At 38.8% G+C, this 21,268-nt stretch overlaps 2 protein-coding genes and 1 long non-coding RNA gene across 3 annotated transcripts in view; all 3 read left to right on the forward strand.

The window, feature by feature from the left end:
- Positions 1 to 710: 710 nt before the first annotated feature.
- On the forward strand, positions 711 to 2,346 carry LOC117582345 (glycoprotein 3-alpha-L-fucosyltransferase A-like). Its single transcript, XM_034269997.1, has 4 exons — positions 711 to 839; positions 901 to 1,488; positions 1,551 to 1,734; positions 1,787 to 2,346. Exons 1-4 carry the CDS (start codon positions 760 to 762, stop codon positions 2,309 to 2,311), a joined length of 1,377 nt encoding a protein of 458 aa, XP_034125888.1. The 5' UTR covers positions 711 to 759; the 3' UTR covers positions 2,312 to 2,346.
- Positions 2,347 to 2,724: 378 nt separating this feature from the next.
- Positions 2,725 to 4,694, forward strand: LOC117582346 (glycoprotein 3-alpha-L-fucosyltransferase A-like). The gene is made up of 4 exons (XM_034269998.1): positions 2,725 to 2,991; positions 3,054 to 3,590; positions 3,660 to 3,843; positions 3,911 to 4,694. Exons 1-4 carry the CDS (start codon positions 2,903 to 2,905, stop codon positions 4,448 to 4,450), a joined length of 1,350 nt encoding a protein of 449 aa, XP_034125889.1. The 5' UTR covers positions 2,725 to 2,902; the 3' UTR covers positions 4,451 to 4,694.
- Positions 4,695 to 11,774: 7,080 nt separating this feature from the next.
- LOC117581679 overlaps positions 11,775 to 21,268 on the forward strand; it is a 37,823-nt gene continuing 28,329 nt past the window's right edge. Inside the window, exon 1 of the long non-coding RNA XR_004573670.1 lies at positions 11,775 to 12,153. This is a non-coding gene — a long non-coding RNA (uncharacterized LOC117581679). The remainder of the gene's footprint in view (positions 12,154 to 21,268) is intronic.

The raw sequence follows: 21,268 nt of genomic DNA on the forward strand, positions 1-21,268 counted from the left end.
ATGATGTCTAATCTCTTTGCCCCACTCTAAAATGGTTCTTGAGGCCTTCGGGTGTTCTGGCAAATTACCGACAATTAGGAATTAAATGAGGTGCTCTGCCACTGTGCGGAGATACCTTGTATCTGTGTCTTTTGTTGTGTTGCGGCTTTTTTGGTGTTTGATAGTAATGCTATTAACTTGTGTTATTTATTATTAACTTGGGAAATTAAACATCAGGAGGTGTCATTTTGTGGTTTTTGATGTAAGGGATGTTACATGGCGTCTTTAGCATGTCCCCCTTTTGCATGTAGCCATGTAGCCACAAAAATCTGTTGGCCGCTCGCTTCAGGCGTTCTCTCACTCGAGAAACTTCGCTGAGCCGAAAGTGTCTTGCAAATGTATGTATGTACATATGATGACTACCTCTTTGCCTGGCTTTGCCATTCTGTCTACCGACTTAGCTGGCCAGGGCATTAACGAATGCAGACAAAAAAAATGGAGTTCAAATAAACTCGAAAATAGTGTCACACATACGCGTTCATTTCGTGCCTCTTTGTTTAAATGTTGTGCGCTCGAGCTTCAATTGCTTGAAAGCTCGAAACGGAATGTTTTAAAATCTGTTATATCAGTTGATTTCATTGTCAAGCTGCAGTCCAGTTTTTGTAGTTATATAATTTTCATTTCCATAATACTCGACAATTAGAAATTTGTAAAAGTATTGACCTTAAATTTAGAACGTTATAGTCAAAGTCCAAGTTAAAAGCTGAAAGTTAGCCGACCATGCGAATACCAACGATCAAGAGATGTATTTATTTCGCACTGATCTGCGCACTTCTGCTAATATTTCGTTTGACAATCAAGTGAGTAACATAAAAAAAAAGTTAGCTTTAATCTAAAAGAACTAAACAATTGATGTGCCAGAGACTATGAAGGAGCTGACCAGCAGATTGGTCCCGTACGTACAACGGAAATTGACTCAAGCCAGCACCTGAAGCCGCCCTCTTCCAGTGAACCAACTTCTGCAAAGAAGCTTTGGTTCTTTAGAAATGGTGAATTATATCCCAGTCCGGCAATGGAATACTCGAGAAACATGTATATACCCTATTATTGGTTGCTGCCGGATCTACGACTGTCTCAAAGTGATCGCATTGTCAACCAGCTGATGTACGTGCCGGACGACTACGGGGACGTCAAGGCCAGCCGTCAGATAAAAACCATTCTCCTCTATAATGGTCTGCTTAAGTGGAATGTGACGAAGGGCCGTGATGTGTTTGTGAGCGACAAGTGTCCAGTGGATACCTGCCAACTAACTGACGATATGGGTATGGTCGAAGATGTCGACATGATCCTCTATAAGGACCGCTACACACCGACGGCAAAAGTAAGTTCTGTGCGCAGGATCCGTGCCCTATATACGAGTCAAATCACGATGCTCTACAATCTTGAGTGTCCTTTTAACACACTAGAATTAAACGTGCCCAATGCCATTAACTGGACGGCCAGTTACAGGTGACTCTGCCATCCATTTTTTGCCTTTAAAACAGGGAATAAGTTTGCTCTTTAATTGGCAGGCGCGACAGTTCTATAGTTACGCCCTATTCGAAGTGGGTGTACTACGATGACAACGTGCAGCAGAGGGTGCAGGATCGAAACTATGCCGAGAACAAAACAAAGAAGGTGGCCTGGTTCGTGTCCAATTGTAACGCTGATAATGGCAGACTTGAGTATGCTCTAGAGCTGCAACAACACATCGAGGTAATGATGATTCTAATTCTTTCAAGTGATATAATTCTCGTTTTTCATTAAGGTGGACATTTATGGCGCCTGTGGCAAGTTGAAATGCTCGCGTGTTACCCCAGAAAAGTGCTTCAAGTTACTCGAAACAGATTACAAGTTCTATTTGGCATTTGAAAACTCCAACTGCAAGGATTACATCTCAGAGAAATATCTTGTGAATGCCCTGGATCGAGGGGTGCTGCCGATTGTGATGGGAGCCCACCCGCAGGACTACGCGGCACTCGCACCTCATGACTCCTACATACACGTCGATAATTTTGGCTCGCCAAAGGATTTGGCCGAGTACCTGATGGTTCTGGACGCTGATGACGATCTGTACAACTCGTACTTTTTGTGGAAAGGGACGGGGGAGTTCATTAATACGCACTTCTGGTGTCGGGTCTGTGCCATGCTGCATAACAAAGTTCAGCTGAAAAAGCCGTACTTTTATAAGGATTACAATGACTGGTGGGGTGGCCCAAACGTTTGCACCAAAGGAACCTGGAACAATTTCACAAAAGTGGGTTTAGACCCGAGCCAAGTTCATTCAAGCTAAAACATGTTTCAACAGAATATAAATACAAACTGTAAAACAACCTGCAACAAACTGCAAAGTGTATGGAAATTTGGATCGAATCACTCGAGATGTATTCACACATGGTTGCTGTGTGTAATGGTATTCACCATTCACAGCATTTGCTGAGGGGTCCATGTTACTAATGTCACTTTGTTACTAATTCATCTTGCTCAAGCAATGATGCCTAACAATTATTAGAACCGGTTTACACGCACATACACAGTAGCTCCCATTAAACGGAAAGAGCGTTAGATACTCGAGCCGATCGATATACTCTACTTAATCCCTATTAAAATCTAGATACCTTTGAAAATTGTATCTATTGAGCTTTCGGCGTTGTACCGCTCTAGCAAGATAAAACTCAACTGGCTTTGAAATATTTTATTCGATTTGATTTGCCAAGCTGCAAGACTCGGCGTGTTGATATAGAAATTATTTAGTGCTCATATAAAAATATACATTTTTCAGAAAGTAATTAACTAAAATTTCGCCTTGCGTCCAATAACTGTATATGGCAAACTGTTGTAATATTAATTCCAAGACTTGTTTAAACGAATAACCAAATCTACCATGCGTATACGAAGAAAGTGTTCGATCAAGAAATGTGTTTATTTCGCACTGATCGGCGGTCTTTTGGCCATCATTCGATTTAATTTTCAGTGAGTATTGGGGGATGAACCTGCAGGTGAATAACTTAGCTTTAATCAATTGATTTCGCAAGGAAAAATGATGAACTTGATGAGCAGATTGTACCCGTAGATCAGCAACAGAAAGGAGAAGTCCAGCCGAAGTCGCCTGCGATTGCCAAGAAGCCCTGGTACTTTAAAAATGGGGAATTATATCCCGGTCCAGCTATTGACTACAGCCTTCGCGTACAAACACAAGCTATCGTTCACAAATTGTTGCCCGATCAAGTACTTCAAAATGATCGCATTGCCAACCAACTGATGTACGTCCCGCACAACTACGCGGAAATCAAGACCAGTGGCAAGCTAAAAACGATTCTACTACCCCATGGACTGCTCAAGTGGAATGTGACGAAGGGCCGCGAAATCTTTCTGAGCGACAAGTGTCCAGTAGATACGTGTCAAATAACTGAAGATAACGCTTTGGCCGACATTGCCGACATGATCATCCATAAAGAGTTTGTAAAACCAATGGGTAAACCTTTAAGCAAGTCCAAGCAAATCAACATGATCTTCTCTAGGGCTAAGTATGTACAAGTGCCTGATACCATCAACTGGACGGCTTCTTACAGGTGATCAAAAATGTAAATTGTAGTGCCTTTAAAACGGGGAATAATCGTTTTGCATTTCTTTATTGATAGGCGCGAAAGCACCATCGTTGCGCCTTATATGAAGTGGATGTACTACAATGAACAGTTTCAGGAAAAAACCCAGGATCGAAACTTTGCCGAGCACAAACGGAAAAAGGTGGCCTGGTTCGTGTCCAATTGTAAAACAGAAAACAATAGATTTAAGTATGCCCTTGAGCTGCAAAAATATATCGAGGTAGAGTTAAGGCAGCAGCATCCCCCGTTCCTGTTTAAACTGATCTCATTTTCCTTTATTCTAACAGGTTGACATTTATGGCGAATGTGACAAGTTGAGGTGCTCAAAGTCAACGCCAGAAAAATGCTTCAAGTTACTCGAAAATTACAAGTTCTATTTGGCGTTTGAGAACTGCAACTGCAAGGATTACATCACACAGAAATTTCTTGTGAATGCTTTGGATCGTGGTGTTGTGCCCATTGTGATGGGGGCCCGACCGGAGGACTATCTGGCACTCGCACCTCGTCACTCTTTCATACATGTGGATAATTTTGACTCGCCAAAGGCGTTGGCCGCGTACCTGAAAGTTCTAGATAGGAATGATGAACTGTACAATTCGTACTTTATGTGGAGGGGAACGGGCGAATTTATTGAGACGTACTTCTGGTGTCGAGTGTGTGCCATGTTGCACTATGATGCTGACTTGCGAAAGCAACAGAAGAATCGTTCCAGCAACGAAAATCTTAGCTCGGGAATGTGCAGCCTTAGCTCCTGGAAGGGGCGTGCCAAAACGTATGACGGAACGAACCACCGTGGTGATCTACCCATCGGCTATCCAATGATGTGAGATTAACAAAAGTATAGTCATTTACTACATTCGAATATAGTGTGGCTCAAGAAGCGTTAAAGTTCGGGTACAGCGGAAGTCTTACAGTTTGGGTTTTTCTTAAAATTTGTCACGCACAAAGTTTATACCCGGTACTCGAAGAGTAAATAGGGTATATTGCATTTGTGGTGAACAAATGTGATACACAGATAGTGTTGAAGAATATATATTTTCTTGATCAGTATCAATAGCTCAGTCGATATAGCCATGTCTGCCTGTCTGTCTGTGTGCATGTCTGTCCGTCCGTCCGTCCGTCCGTCTGTCCGTCTTGTTCGACTCCTCGTTATCTGAGACTATAAGAACTAGCTATTTAATAAAGTTTGATTTAAAATGAATGAATGGGATTATTTTCTTACTCGTTCGGGTTGGAGGGTTCTTGAGAATGGAATGAATTAAATCCAAGAAAATTATTTTCATTTGGAAAATTCTTTCGACATGTGTCGCATGAGCGATGACAACGCAAGGGTTGGGTGGCCGTGTACCATGTTGACAGGGCTCAAGAGGAGGCACGTGTGGCATCTAATACCTGAACATGGGCCCAAAATAAAGTAGGAATTGCATTATGTTTACTTTCGATTTGGTTGGTGGTTAAGTCGCAGACGTCAATTTTTCGATTTCTTTGAGGCTTTTGAGAGACATTTATTAAATTTGAGTCAGCCATGGTAAGGGTTTATATTAATTTAGGTATGGGACTCTATCGATTTATTATTTATTAGGTTCCTTGACGCCTTAAAGCTATAACTGGGAGATTGTTTGGGAACTGGGAATTGATTCGATTTTAACACAAACTGGTGTGCATTAAAAGGAAACGATTTTTTTCGCCCGCAGAGACTTGATTTGATCTGTATTTCCCAACTGCAAATTTAAATATGTTTGACTCTTATAAACAAACAATTATTGTTGGAAAATCAGATTTATGTTGCTTACAGACCCATTTTAAATTTGTACCCTTCGTAACATGTAAGTCTGTTAGACTTTTGTTACCCTACCGACATTGCGACATGGGATAATATTGAATGGAGTACAAGCTTCTTTTTGTCATTGTTGATATTGATTATTATCATACAACAGCTAAAAGGTTCCCTTTGTCTTCTCTTAAAATACTAAAGCCAATTTTAAATTATTTGTACTGCCTATAATACCTAATTGCAAGGTGCACATTTTTTCTGTCAACGATTTGGTTTCGAATGTTTTTTCTTACCATCTGAATATATTCAACCAAACGCTCTTGGAAAAGGTCAGTTCCCAAAAAACCTCTAGTCACAGCTCAAGTGACACCGTCCACACATATTCCGCTCCCTTGATAACAGATAAGAATGCTCGCCCCACTCTATCTATCTATCTATCATGCCCATATGCTGCCCACTTACATTGATCTTTATTCTACGCTGCTGGTGCTTGTTATTATTTTTTCGAACTTAAATGCCAACAAACTGAACAATCGATTCGAAATGGTTCTTATCAAAATTCGAAAATACCAAGCAAGCCCCGCTCTTTTTTTCTACGCTCTCTCAGTCGGCATCTCTCCATTCGTTGCTGCTGCTCGAGAGTTGATTGTATATTATATGTGTGTGTGTTTGTGTGTGCCCTGCCGCCTCTTAATTCGATCGCTGATCAGGGGCACTATCACCGATCAGCATTACTGAGTACTTTGCGTGTGTCGCCCTCGAACGAATGTAATTTTCACTGATTTGATTAAAATTTTGTGTGTGTTTCACTTCGTTTCGTTGGTGTTCCTTTCCTTCATGAGTGTTTTTTAGTTTGTCAGAATCTGTTGTCTTGATAACGTTGCTGATTCGTCTCTCTAATTATATATACTATATATTTAATTCTGCCTTTCATTCTGTCTTTTCGTCTGCGTTTTGTCTCTTAATTTTGGCAATATTGGGACGTATGTAAATGTGCAATACATTAAAGTCGAGTATCGTAATTGTCGTGCAAAAAGTTACACAAAAAAATAAATTCTACGCTTGTCATTACGTCTTGTACCGTAACGTAACGTGTCCACAAATATAAGAAAACACACCAATAAACAGAAAAAGTGATTGTTTTGCTTTTTTGTGGGTTCTGCGGTTTCTATTCAATATTTAAAAAATCCATTAACTACGTCTCTGTGTGTGTCCTTTTTATACATGAGTCTTATGTGAGTAGATCTCGAGTGGAGTTATTATAGTTTTTAAGCCTATTACTATACCTAACTGTGATTTTACGTGGTTATATGTATATATGGCAATTGTTTTCAAACTCTAACCTTAAAATGTGTCTTTACTTGCCATTACAAACAATCATCTGTTTCTTTCTTTACTTGTCATTACAAAAAATTACATGTGTTTTTGCCTTATACAAAAAATCGGTATATTATACAGTTATTAAAAATTTTTGCTTGGGTTATCTGTTTTGCGTGTTTTTTGTTGTTTTTATTGCTGACAATATGGGTCAATTAGGGTTTTCCCCCGTTTACTATTTTATTTTAATTCGCAAATTTTGTAATGGTAACTTAATTGTTAAAAAATTGTTATTAAATGCGTGCCTTTGCGTACTAAGGAGTTTTTTCATAAAACATTCTTGAAATTTATTTAATGAAATATATTTCAGTTTTTTTCTGTTATAATAATTATTAGCTTAAAAGATTTACAACGATAAGGGACGTGTGAGACGCTTCTTACGCGTCACAACTTTCATACCCGGCACTCAATCTGCACCTTTGCGGTGTTTTGTCAAATTTTTAATTTTTTCTTCAACTGTCATCTACATCTACAACACTTCTCACACCAACACGCTCCTTTAGCTCGCCGCCCTTCCCTAGACCCACACACTGCAGACTCGCGGCAGAGGCAGAGGCAGCGCCTCAAATATAAGCTGCGGGACTGGGTGGGTTAAAAGTCGGAAGAGTCAGTGGCAGGGGGAGGGCAGAGGCAGAGGCCGAGTGATGCAGAAGCAGAGTGTGAATGAGAAAATGTAAAAAGAACAACAAAAGCTGTGGGACAGGGTGGGTTTAGCCACTGGAAATTAATTTCATTATTGTGGCTACAATAATAATCCAATTTGGTGACCTGATAGATATGGCCATTCCCCACGGAATGGCGTTTTTAGTTTTCTTTTATCTTCAAAATTGTAGGGAGGTTTTCTCCCTTTTGCGGGGGCGGAAGGGGGAGGGGATAATTTTTGAATAACACTGGTTTTAGTGTGAGCATACAGTAGTCTGGAGCCAAAATTTGGTGGCTCTAGCCGACAAACAAGACGGACGGACAGACAGACATGGCTCAATCGACTCGGCTATTGATGCTGATCAAGAATATATATACTTCGAGTACCGGGTATAAAAATGGATATGAATTTCTTATTAGGGTGGGAATTAATTATCAAGGAGAAGTCCCTGTGTTTACAGGGAAAAAGTTAAAGTTAATCCGTCTAAAAGAGCAAACTCTTTAGAATCTTAAAAGAATTTGTACATGTTGATAATAATTATTATTAAGTGTTTCCCCCACTTCATTTTACCAATTTTTCTCTCTAGTAACAGTAAGCAAGCTATCGTCATTTTAGCACAAATCAACTGACAATTACTGGTACCTTAAGTCCAATTAAATTAGTTATAATTAGACGGGAAATCGAAGATTCTCCCTTCGCCAGCCAGAATCGTGGTCTCACTTGTTGCATGAATAATGTCTGCCAATAATAATGCCGTTAACAAGTAGACACACACATACAAATAAGTATTGTTTGCTTTGACAAATACAAGTTGCCTACAGGAACCCATAATAATATTATTTATGGCCCTCGGGAAGGCCACCAGGAAACGAGATTTCCCCTTCTGTCTGAGCGGGAACGGCATTGCTTGTTTCTCTCTCGTCTAACGATGGAGCTTACATACAATTTAAAGATTTTTCATTATTAAGGAGAAAGAGACAAAAATATAGATAAAGCTCAGGTAGCGTATAGTATAGTATTGCATTAGGAGAGATGTTTGAGGTAGAAAAAGACACTTACATATTTATGTTTAGCTGTTGTTCCTCTGCTGCTTGTTAGCTACGTGTTGAGTTTAGTGTGTCCTTCTATATCTTCTTTTTCCTTACATTATTCCCTCAAGTGTTTGCTAATTGTATGTTGTACGTTCATATTAGTTTTCTGTTTGTGCCAGTGGTAAAATATTATATAATAATTTTTTAAAGTAAACAATCTGAAAATAAATCCCTAAAATAATTAATAGACTATCCATCTTTGTAAAATGTTGCCCCTTCAGCAAGAGCATCAAACTTTTCGTCCATCGTTAAATTAATATTCTTACTTGTGTTTTTTCTTTGTATGTCATTTTCTTGTTCTCTATGTTGACTTTTGTAAAATGTTTGTGTGTTGGGTTGGGTTCTTATTGTTTTCCTGTTCGCATGTCTTGCATTTAAAGCTTCCTGTTTACTGCTTTTCTACATCGGCATCAGCTTTTAGCATGTCTGTTTTAACATACATGCATACATACATATGTATGTTTTGGTTGAAAACGATTTTGTTTCGTTTTTACAAAATGCAACAACTCTGACAGAACAAATGGAAATTTATGAATATAAAACAACCATTTGGTATCTGATTGCCAGATCCTAATTTTTCGAAGAGCTACCAAGGGTGAAAAACTATGAATATCCGAGAACTAATAAGGAGCTGTTCTTATTAAGAGCTTTTTACTGCCGTTTCTTTAATTGAATTTTGTGTGTGTCTGTATTGTAAGAAATTAAATGAGCCGCAAATAGCCAAAGGAAATGTTAATGGGTCAAGACCTTTAAATGGGCGATTTGAGAATATTTATAGTTTCGTTTAAGAGTCTTAATGAACTGATTTGTCATACCTTTTTCATATACCAAATAGCTCTCTCTTCTAAAATACCCAATGGAATTAATCGCAGCATATATATTAACAGAATTGTTCTTATTCTGTTACTATAAAAAACAATGCGTTGTTCACTGCAGCACAAAAGAGAAAAATAGGTCTTGCAAAAAGTCAGCTTATCTTTCTCCCTCTTACCACCTTAATTTACTTGCTCTAGAATTGTCCTAAACTATTATTCTCTTACCCATCCGTCAGCACTCTCAGATCCACTCTCTTAATGCATATTAAGTTGTTTTTGAAACTAAGAAGCAGCGCGGCAGAGGGAGAGTGAGCGAGAGTATTAGTGGGTAGGGTGCGTGTCAAAAGTATACAGTTAAGTTTTCCCAGCTGTTGTATACAAAAAATATATTTAAACAAAACTAAAATTTGTGCGTGTTTTCACGGGATATCAATATATCTTTGGAATTAAAAAACAATCTCGAAAATGTGCGTGAAAAATGTTGAATTTGAATTTGAATTTTAAATTTGTCTGTAGTGCTGTATAGTTTTGTTACACACGTTTTCGGAAGATTAGCAGCAAAGGCAGTGCATAGGATAGAAGAAAACCAGCCGTGATGGAGACAGCAGGCAGAGCTGAACACCGAAAGTTACATTATAAAGTCGTCAAAAGTTGACGAATACGTTTTGCGCCTATGCAAACACGCACACACAATCACACGCGCCCACACACAAAGCGAAAGAGTGAGCGAAAGAGAGTCGAGCACAACGTGATGAGCAGCAGAAGAAGAGAAGGAGAACAGGTGGAAGTCGGGAGACGGAAGCGGAGCCACTTAAGATGCTTAGCGCCATGGCAAGCGAAAATAATGACGCTAATAAAAACTAAACACAACAGCAAGGTATGAGGGGAAGCGACGGGGAAATAAGGTTCTTAAAACTCTTTGCTTTGGTTGAAATGGCAGGTCGCTTTTGTGTTTAAATGAATTTAAGAATCTATGAAACGTAATAACCTGCACAAATCAACAAAAAATGCATCCATTTATGCACTTCAATCATCATGCCCTCTGCCAGGGTATAAATAAGCAAACGCATACACTCATCGGAATAAGCGAGAGCAGAGCACTACACGAGAGTGGGAAAATATAAGATTGTGAAACGTTGTTGTGTAGCGTGGGGGTGAGAAAAATAGAGCTTGCGATTGGTATTAGCGGGTATGGGGGAATTTTAAGCTGTGGAACGCTCTCTGAATGACAACGAAAATGATGTGCGATAAATGTTTGTTGCTATTTATTTTGCTTTTGTTTTATTGTTTCACTCCCGCAATGATGATGAAGACGATGTATTTGCTAATGACGTTTCCGAGCCAAGAGAAACTGTCAAAGTCTTTGCTAAAGGATTAGTTGAGGAGCTGTTGCTGTTATTGCCGCCTGACTCTGTCTTCATTCCTTCCTTTTGCTTGTCTTTGTCTTGCATATGCCTTTAAGTTCGTTTTCCCTTCTTTACCCATTTCTTTCCTCGTGCTCTTATCTCAGTCGTAATTAAAATTGCAGCCGACGGAATAAGTTGTACAAACTCTACTCTCTTTCCCTCTGTAACTGCTACCGCACAGCTACCATACCTCGCACAGCGTACCCCTCTTAATTGCTTTGGCTGCATTCTATTGTTTTTATTTATTTATGGCCGAAAATAGTTCGTTCTCTTGATTTTGAATACCCTCTGCCATACAGATAATATTTATTTGAGGTAATTTTGGATGCATGCAGAAGAAAGGTTCTCAAATTGAACCTTTTTAAATTGTATTAATTACTATACTATATACTATACTATACTTACTAATGGTTTAAATTATTTTTGAATAAAAGGGACACTCTGTAGATACTGTACAAGAAATCTCTTTCTGTTGATAGTTTACCAGAAAAACAAGGTGTCTACCATTCGACACATTTCAAACTGCATCAGTACTGACTTTTTTCGATTTCTTTTATATTTTAATTGATTAGAAACGTGAGTTTTGTTTTGCCTTCAATTGGAATTTGGCCAGAAAATTTTCAGAATCATTGAATTTCTTGTTGATTTACCTTATCTAATCCCTCTGTTGCTTTATTTTCTCGTTCCTTTTCCCCACTACATTTTAGCAAATGACTTCTTTGGCGAGAGCTTACATTTTTTTTTGTATGAACTATTTTTAATGTTAAACTGTAGGCGGCTGTGAAAAAGGACAATTGAGATATAGAGATACAATCAACATATGAATCAAATGGAATTGTAGCCTTCTTTCCCTGTTCCTGTCGCATGTCATTTATGTTAAGTTTCAAAGTTCTCACTTGAGTATAAAGTTTTTATTTTGTATACTGAAAAATGGAGACGATAGTTTTTGCTTGCCACCTGATTTTTGTACTTTGAAAATGCTTTCACCCTGTGGACTAAAATGGAACACGTCAGTCTTTTTCATTATTTTGATATACATTTTATTCTGGCCACGCTTTCCCGTGCATCTTTCGCTCCAATTCGAAAACAAAAATTGAAAAGATGTTGCCCATCGCAGCAGTCCTTGTGATTGCCTTCTTGGGGGCCTTACAAATATTTGTAGTTCAGTCCCAGATCAGATTGTGTAGCGTATAATACCTATATTTTAATCAAAATTTTTTTATTCCGTTCTAATTGGCTAAATTTCTATTGTGTTAAGTTTTCGGCAGTACCGCGTCATTTTCTATGCTTTTATTATAAAAAAAAGTGCAACTAAAAATAAAAATAATAGTATTCATAAGTGAAAATAAAGTACAATAGACAAGAATACAAGTATTGAAATTCATTCGTAAGAAGCATCCAAATGTCAGCAGAAAGTAAAATAGGTGAGTTGCTAGATCAGAGTAGATATTTGTAGTTTGTTGATGGTTTGGAATGGGGGAGTAAGCGCTCGTAAGTTCTCTCAACAGTTAATGAAATTTCTGAAATTGAGTTCGGCCCGCTGAAAGCTATTCAATTGCTGCCCTTAGTGTTTCGCAACTGGGGTTTTTTCCTAGAGATGAGTCCACAGCACGAGTTGCAGGCACGTAGTGCCTAGGCAACATTTATAAAGCACTTTTTACTGGCATCAATACAAGAAATAGAAAGAAAAAGTCTTTAATAAGTTTTATTAGCCATAAATAGCTTCCAAAACTTTGTATTATTAAACTATTGTATATGGGGCTATTGATCGCTCAATTGATGAAAAAAAACTCCCTGAATGCACCTTCTCCTTACACATAGTTTTTCCCCTTCATTGCTCTTCCTAAACATGACTTACCTATTGGACCATATCTACAAGATAAAACAAAAAACAACATCGACAGCAGTGGAGAAAGAGCAAGAAATGCTGCTGCTCCGTTCGGTGTCTGGATCCGGGGCCCTTTACCCGCAGGTGTTGTAATCCTGCAAGCGAGTCCTGGACCTGAGCCAAAGCTGCTTTCTCTCTTAAGTGCTAACTAATTTCGTTGTTGTCCATGGTCCTTGGTGTCTGTCCTCTCACAATCCTCGTGCTTTGCCTTATTCCCCGCCTCTTCCTCGATCTTCTCGTCATCGTCCTCGTCATCGTCCTCATCGTCATCGTCATCGTCTTCTTGCAGTTTCGTTTTTGGTGTCAGCAACATTTCTTCAATTGGTTTCGTTTGCCTTCCTCTGCCCCTTGCCCTGAACTGACATGATGTTGTTGTCCTTTTGGCTCCATCGTGTGTCCCTCATAGAGTTTAATACGGTGTTTTTTTTGTTGCTACTTCGTAGTGCAATCTTTTTGGCAGTCTTCTGTGGCGCACAGCTGACTCTGTTTCGGGGACAAACCAATTCCTTTTTGGCCCCCTTGGCCAGGCCAAGTCTCGTCCGTTGACTTTTTCTTCTTTTTATGCACTTTTCCTTTTCCCCCGTTCTTGTACAAGACTTGCCTTTTGCCACTGCACTCCTTCATCCTAACCCAACGCACTATGGTTTCAACAACCACTTTTGTTGGAAAAAATTAATTTTTTTTATACCCGGTACTCGAAGAGTAAATAGGGTATATTGTATTTGTGTGGAACAACGGTTGTATCTAACGCAAAGAAGGAAGCGTTTCCGACCCCATAAAGTATATATATTCTCGATCAGCATCCATAGCCGAGTCGGTTGAGCTGCTGTGAAACCTAGCGGTCATTATTGCACAGAATGTGCAGGGAAAAAGTACCAGTTTTATTGCTGTTTTAAATATCTCATAAATTGGAAAATACGATTAACTGATCCAATATTTTTGATGCATTTTATTTAGTATTCTTTTTACTACGTGTTCTGTAATGTGAACGATATCTAGTGGTTGGCGATGTCTTCTACATCTAGATGTAGTCCTGAGTGCCGGGTATAAAAATTGTGACGCGTAAAAAGCGTCTCACACGTCCATTCTCGTTTTACCTTAGCTTGGCCCAAAACTTGAGCTAGTTTCCTTGGCAAAACATGTCTCATTTGGATCGTAACGAACAGAATTTCAACTAAAGTGAAATAGGAAGTCTTTTAGTTGATGTTTTGTGTAAGTATATTTGAGGGGAAACCGTGAGAGAAAGAAATTGGTTGAGACTTTAGAATTCAAGTTCATGTCTCTCCATCTTTTTTTGATCTGCGAGCTGTGCTTGTCACAAGCAGTATACACTCTTGCAATAGCAGCAGTAATGCACCGCAAAGTCTTCTACGTCTCTCAGCGTGCACCTTTTGGTACGCTCTCAGGCCCAGCCACCTGTCTGTGCTCGCTCTCATCAAATGTGAACCTTGCCCGCCCACACGGAGCCTCGTGTATGCCCGCCGGCATAAGCTCGAAGGCATATTTTAAGCAGTTTCTAATTAAGAAGTTTTAGATCCTATTAGAGACACTTATCATGCAATTTGCCGAAAACTCATAAAAGACCATATTGTCCGTTGAAGTCACAGAGATGTTGATAGATCTCATGATAAATTTACATCAGAGAGCATGTGTGGAAATGGCAGAACTAATCCAACTAAATGTTATGATGTCAAAATAAAACTAAAATAAATCTAGAAAACTACCCAAACAAAAGTGTGAGGGATAAGAGCAGAAAAAAACGAGAAGGGACGTGTGAGACGCTTCTTACGCTTCTTCTTTTATACCCGGCACTCAGTACTACATCTGCACCTTAGCGGTGTTTTGTCAAATTTTACATTTTTTACATAGTATATTAATTTCTTCATTCTGGCTATAATAATGATCCAATCGGTTCCCAATTCGGTGATCTGATAGATATGGTCATTCCCTACGGAATTTTTATAGTTTTCTTTTATTTTCAAAACTGTAGGTTTGGGAGGTTTTCGCCTTTTGAGGGTGCGGGCTCATTTTTGAAATACACTTGTAACAGTGTGAGCGTACAGAAGTCTGGATGTAACATTTGGTGGCTCTAGCTTTTATGGTCTCTGAGATCCAGGCGCTCAACAAGACGGACGGACGGACGGAGAGACAGACATGGCTCAATCGACTCGGCTATTGATGCTGATCAAGAATATATATACTTTATGGGGTCGGAAACGTTTCCTTCTGTGCGTTACATACATTCACTTTGTGCACAAATTCAATATACCCTATTTACTCTTCGAGTACCGGGTATAAATAGTGTGAGGCTACGAGCAGAAAACAAACATAAATTGTTGAATGAAGCGACAGCAAAATTGAGTAAATCCCTTCGTGGTTTTGCTTCGTTTCAAGCTGCTTTCTGCCTGATTGAAGCCGCTGAAGCACAGCGCAGAGCAATTAACGTGAAAATTCGCCAAGGAAAAATCCGTTCTGTTTGTGTGTGTGTTTCAGTGTGTGAGATGAGGGGACGTGCTAACAACACAACAACTTTAAAAATAAGACGGAAATAGTAGTTAGGGACTGACCATGTAGATACTCTTTAACGAATATGTATTTTTAAATTTTTGTCAATTTTTAATTGCAGATAAATATATTTAACCTCATTCGGAGAGAAGTATAGGTATAGTAGTAAATAGAAACGACCATATTTAAATTAAATATTCATAGTTTAAATGGAAATATAAACAAATAAAATATAATTCATGTTGATCTCGCACTAGTGCATCATTAATGCACTAAGAATATTTGTATTTGACAAATTTTTTAATCCAAATCCAATCTTTAAAATAAATGTAATAAATTAAATATATAGAAATAATATAAAATTTAAATAGGAACATATTTAATTTCGATGTTTTTTTTTTTGTTTCTCTCTCTTTATATTTACAATCTGTTTGTTTAAACAATAAGTAAATTGCATAATTAATGTTCAATTAACAGAAATATCAGTTTTCCAATGAGCCCTTCTATTATATATTCCATCTTTTCAGTTTGTTGGATTTATCTATCAGGGATATCGAGAATGTGGTATCTTTTCAGTCTTCTTACTGTTAAGCTATTGTCTAATAGACTTAAGCCTAAATTATTTTCGTGGTTGTGGAGTCTGACGATGTATTTCTTACTAGTTTTCTTTATTTCTTCTTTAATTGTTGGAATATTCAGATCTTTGTGGATAATTGCATTAGATACGTAAAACGGAGCATTGACAATGTGTCGCAAAGTTTTTGATTGGTAACGCTGAAGTATCTCAATATTTGAGTTGCTAGCAGTCCCCCAAAGCTGTATAGCGTAAGTCCAAACAGGCTTCAGTATGGATTTGTAGAGACGAATTTTGTTTTCCAAAAGTGGTTTCTGATTTTCGACTTATCAACCAGGACATTTTAAGTGTTTTAAGTCTAAGATGTTGACATTTTGCTTTAATGTGGTTTTTCCATGTTAATCTGCGGTCGAGATGCAAGCCGAGATACTTTACACAGGTACTTTGTGGAATTGGTGAGCTGTTAAGTGTAACATTTGGGCAGTTACCTGGTCTTAATGAAAACGTTATTTGGACGAATTTCGATGTGAAATATATTTATTGTAAATATGAAACATGTTTAAAAAAATAATTTCATTGAAACAATCCCATTGATATTTATTTTAATTATTTTAAATCTATATTTATAATATTGTCACCCTGGAGAAATTCTATTCTATTTGAATTTTTAATTGTCTCTATGCGGTGTCACTATTATTTCTTTGTGCGAATTAACAAAACAAATTTAATAATTCCAAGCCGTTCTGTGTGTCGAGCAAAACCGTAAACACTCTCTTCAAGGGTATAAAAAGAGCTAAAAATAAGTTTGATAGAATGAAGTGAACGAAGGAAGGAATGTTGAGAAGGCGAACGAAAAAGTATATCCCCAGACAACTGAAGTGATTTTCGCACTAATTAACTGCACTTAGTTGACACATACCAATCTATTCACACCAACACGCGGAGCAAGCAGAACAGGCACATACATACCTCCTGTCTTACTCTGCGACATACACAAACAAACACAAATAGAGAGAGAGAGAGAGCAAGAGAAAGACATAATCAGAGCCAGGGCAGCATTTTAATTGGTTTCCAGTGCTGCTTGCTGCTTGGCAATATAAAGTCCCACATGTGCAATTGGAATTTTCTACAGAAATTATTAGAGAAAGTAAATTAAACGTACGTACAGACATACATAAAAATATGTTGTGACGTGGCGAGTGGGCGTGTTTGGTTACCCTCTATTCTCTATAGTTAGGTGGGATTGCTGACAACTTAGTCAATGCATTGGAGGTGGGTGTGCCGTGCCCCTCTCTTAGTCCGGTTTTTCCCAGTTTTCATTCATTTGTCTACCCGTCTCCCCCATCCATATTGTCGTTGCACATCAAAGTGAGTGCTCGCTTGATTTAGTCTGGATTTTTCCGCGCAGTACATTTTCATGCGAGTATTATGGAAAATTCTAAAGCTACTAATTAGTGTTATAGGGACTGCAGCGAATATGTATAGAATATATTAATGCAATGATGGGTAATTTGTTTAATAACGCTGCCCAAGCAGCGTAGATTGTTTAAAGTTTATTGGAAACAATATTTGCGCGTCGCCAAAAATTGTGTTTGCATAAATCAGAATTTTTGACTTGAGATTTGGATAAAGGATTAGTTGGAAAATTTTAAGAATGGACATATTATACAAAATGTGAGCTAACTAAATGATTCGATAAATAAATAAATGTAAATATTATATTTTAGTCTCCACAATGCGATAATTTAAAAGATATACTCATTGATTGGAAATATTATTTAAAAGTAAGTTTAAAAAGGCAGCTTCAGGACTAATAACATCTCCTAATATCCAGGTAGTTTTTGGGTGATGTAGCTAGAAGTCTTATATGTTCTCTATTATGTCGTTCCCGAGAGGTATTGCTGGAGTTAGCTTTCATTTGATCATTCTTTAAAATCTCTCATTAAAAGATCTAGACTCTCTTTAAATATTTAAATCCAACAAAATGAGTTTTTCTTACGCCATTAGTTTGCTTACTAGCAAACTCGTAAGCTCGTTCTTATGCCTATAAGGTGATCTTTAATTTATATAATATTTATTTATAACTTATTGAGTGGTCATTGGTCAGGACATTTTTATATTTTTATATTTATTTTGTTGATTAAGCTAAAATAACACACACCCAGAAACAGAGAGAGGGACCAGCCCTCGTCGACAAATTAAACGCCCACTTAATCTCGGCTGGGTCAACTTGCGACACGAAACTCATTCGGTGCGGACTGCGCGCTCCTCTCAGCAATGCTGAATTGAATGGACGATTGATATTGTAAAGTCTGGAGGGTTAAAGGAAATGGTTTTTGTGCAAGTTCAGGGACACTGCAGTCCCAGAGACGACAGTGTCAAGATCAAGTCCATCTTCCACTACTCTCGCCCAGCTTCCTTCAGTTTCAATTAATTTCATAGTAAAAACGAAACGAAAACACGGCGAGAGGCAGTAGCTAAAGAAAAAGAGTTTTTGATGTCAAACAGTTGTCGTCGCGAGATTTGTGCGTCCCGCCAGAACCCAGCCATTCCCGAGGTGCACCTAGCTTTTCCTTGGATTTTTTTTATATTCTCCCATTTTGTTTTGTCCCCGTCGTGTGCAGGAAATGCGTAGTTCCTGTTTTGCTGTCTCTCCCTTTTGGCTTTGGCATATTTGCGTGCTTCAACCTCGAAATATCGTCTCATCCCCCTTCTCATTCCCACTCTGATTTTCCCTTTTGCTTGTGAATGAATGCACTTGTGATGTTTCTGATTCGGATTCTCCCTTATTTGCTTCTGCTTTCGCTTCTTCATCTTCGTCATTGGGGGTCAACCCCATAAAGTTGTCCTTCACACTGGCGCATAATTGTACATGTTGTTGTTGGTATAAATATTTCAATCTAGCGAAATACCAACAATGCATAAATAATAATTCATGTAAGATTCCTGCTCCATTTTTTTTCTTCAAAAATTATATTTATTATTCATATTCTTATTACATATTATATATACATATTATATATACATATTAAATATATATATACATATACAGGTATATTTCCACGCCTACAGCACATTGGGCATATTTTGCTTTTGGCCTCCTTGGTCCGTTGACTCAGTGTCGAGTCTCTGTCACTCACAGATGTTATTTTTGTTTCTAATTATACCCGGTACTCGAAGAGTAAATAGGATACATATATTTTATTTGTGACCAATTTTAATGTATGTAACGCACAGAAGGAAATGTTTCCGACCCCATAAAGTATATATACTCTTGATCAGCATCAATAGCCGAGTCGATGGAGCCATGTCTGTCTGTCCGTCTTGTTTGTCGGCAAGTTCTCAGAAGCTATAAGAGCTAGAGCCACCAAATTTTGCCTCTAGACTGCTGTATGCTCACACTGAAACCAATGTATTTAAAAAATGAGCCCCGCCGCCGCAAAAGGCGAAAATCTCCCACAGCCATAATTTTTAAGATAAAAGAAAACTAAAAACGTCATTCCGTAGGGAGTGACCATATCTATCAGATGGCCGAATTGGGATTGGATCATTATTATAGCCAGAATGAAGAAAAGAGTACCGGGTATACAAGTTGTGACGCGTAAGAAGCGTCTTCTTTTGCCCTCTCACTGAACTTTTTGCTTTTGCACCTGCCGCTGGAATAGACTAGAGAATAGACTAGTAGCCATCAGCGAGCCAAGTGCAGGGTATCCTGTGGGTATCCGTGGGTATCCCCACGTGCTTTCCTTGGGTTGCATGCTGGCGTATAAAGTCTGTCTTCAATGCACTGCCCGTTGATTTTGGTTTTGTTAGCTGTTTCTGTGTGTGTGGGGCTGCCTCATTCTTCAAGCTCTTCTCTGCCACCATGCTGTTTCATTCGCTTTCAGAGCGTCTCCTATCCCCGGTGTGTGTGTGCATATTTTTAAAAGGCCCTTTTCCGTGTAGTATTTTTTTCTTGAAGCAGCAGCATCAGCCTGAGCTCATTAGTATGGGACGTATGTACGAAAAGGTCTCATGAAATGCACTTCCTTTTGTAAATTGTAAATGGTCACCCAGACATCAGAGCTAACGGAGTTAGTTTTTCTTGCCAGCAGGCTAGATCTATTGGCCTTCTGGAATCTCATGATTAAAAAATTCCCCCGAAATTGAGACACTGCAAAGACTTTTTATCTGATTGAATGAGCGTTGAAAGGAGTGTGGGGTGGACTGGAGCGTCTTGGCTTCAAGTAATTAAAAGTCAGTGATGATTGATAAGAAAGGAGTAGCCTTCGATAGGTGAACATTTTCAATAAAATCGGGGTCACACTCAAGAGGAAAAAAAGTTCCCGGATATGACTTTTAAAGTACCCAAAATAAACCACCGAATAAAGAGAAGAGCGACCCATTCAATTGATTAACATTTATCTTACGATCGTTTACCCAGGGGCGCCTCACGTCTGTCATTTCTCATGTCTTTTGGGCGACAACTTTCAAATCATCATCATCAAATCAACATAGTCAAGGTGTGGGGGAGACTGTTCTTGCCATGGGTCACTTTTTGACAAAAGTTCGTGCTACTGTCCATTCAAGTTGTTGTCTCATATCTAGGGTTATGTGGGAGAAGTCTTGATGTTGTGCATATGCATAGATGCATATGAGAATGCTCTGGCTCTACCTCCACCTAACCACTTCATTGAGAAGCTGACAGAGCAGACACATCATCGAGACAACGACAAATTTTGAACACACTACAAAACAACAGCAACAACAGAAACAAAACGACAAGGGAGCATAAAAGGAAAAACAACACAAACATCTGCAGCAAAAATGCATAGAACTGGGAGAATTGTATCGATGTTGTGACTTTTGGATACCTTAGGTTGCTTGGGTTTACGTGATATACTTATCCGTTGGTTAATAAATAGAAAGATTAATTTTATATTAACATCCCAGTTCTATATTTTTTACGAACCAACGTTAAGCCGTTGGTCAATTGCAAATTATCTTTCCCAAGCAACTATGCAAACGAGTCAAGAACACACGCATCCAATATACCCTATCTTTCCTTGAGTACCCTTCAAACTAAGAAGCGAATCCCTGCGACCACAAAACTAAAGTTCTTCGCGTCAACTTAATGGAGTTCGGCAAAAGGACACACTAAAAAGAAGAAACAGAAGACAAGAGAAGTGAAGAAAAGACTGCAGCAGCAAGAGTAGGTAGCCAGACAAGCAGAGGGACAGAAACGAGAGAGAGCGAACGAACGAACTGAGGCTTTAACCGCAAGGTTTTCAAGTGTTTTGTTCTTGTTTCTTGCATGGATTTTGCCCATACGCAGCTTTTGTGCCTTTCGGGGAGGTGGGGGTCCGGGAACTACTGCTGCTTCGGGGCTTACCACATGTGCACTTTGTAATCTGTCGGCGTTATTGCCTTGCGTGGTCGGTCGGTTGGTTGGGGTTCGCTCGTCCGTCGTTGTGGTGGGGGTAGGTGGCAGGTAGCAGGATGTCACCTACGTAGACTTTTGAGTGAATTTCGCTGCGGTCGCTCTCTCTCCCTCTCTCTGTGTGTGCTCTTTAGCATGGTTATAGTTAGTTAG

The sequence above is a fragment of the Drosophila guanche genome, unplaced genomic scaffold (genome assembly GCF_900245975.1).
Source record: "Drosophila guanche unplaced genomic scaffold, DGUA_6, whole genome shotgun sequence".
NCBI lineage: Eukaryota > Metazoa > Arthropoda > Insecta > Diptera > Drosophilidae > Drosophila > Drosophila guanche.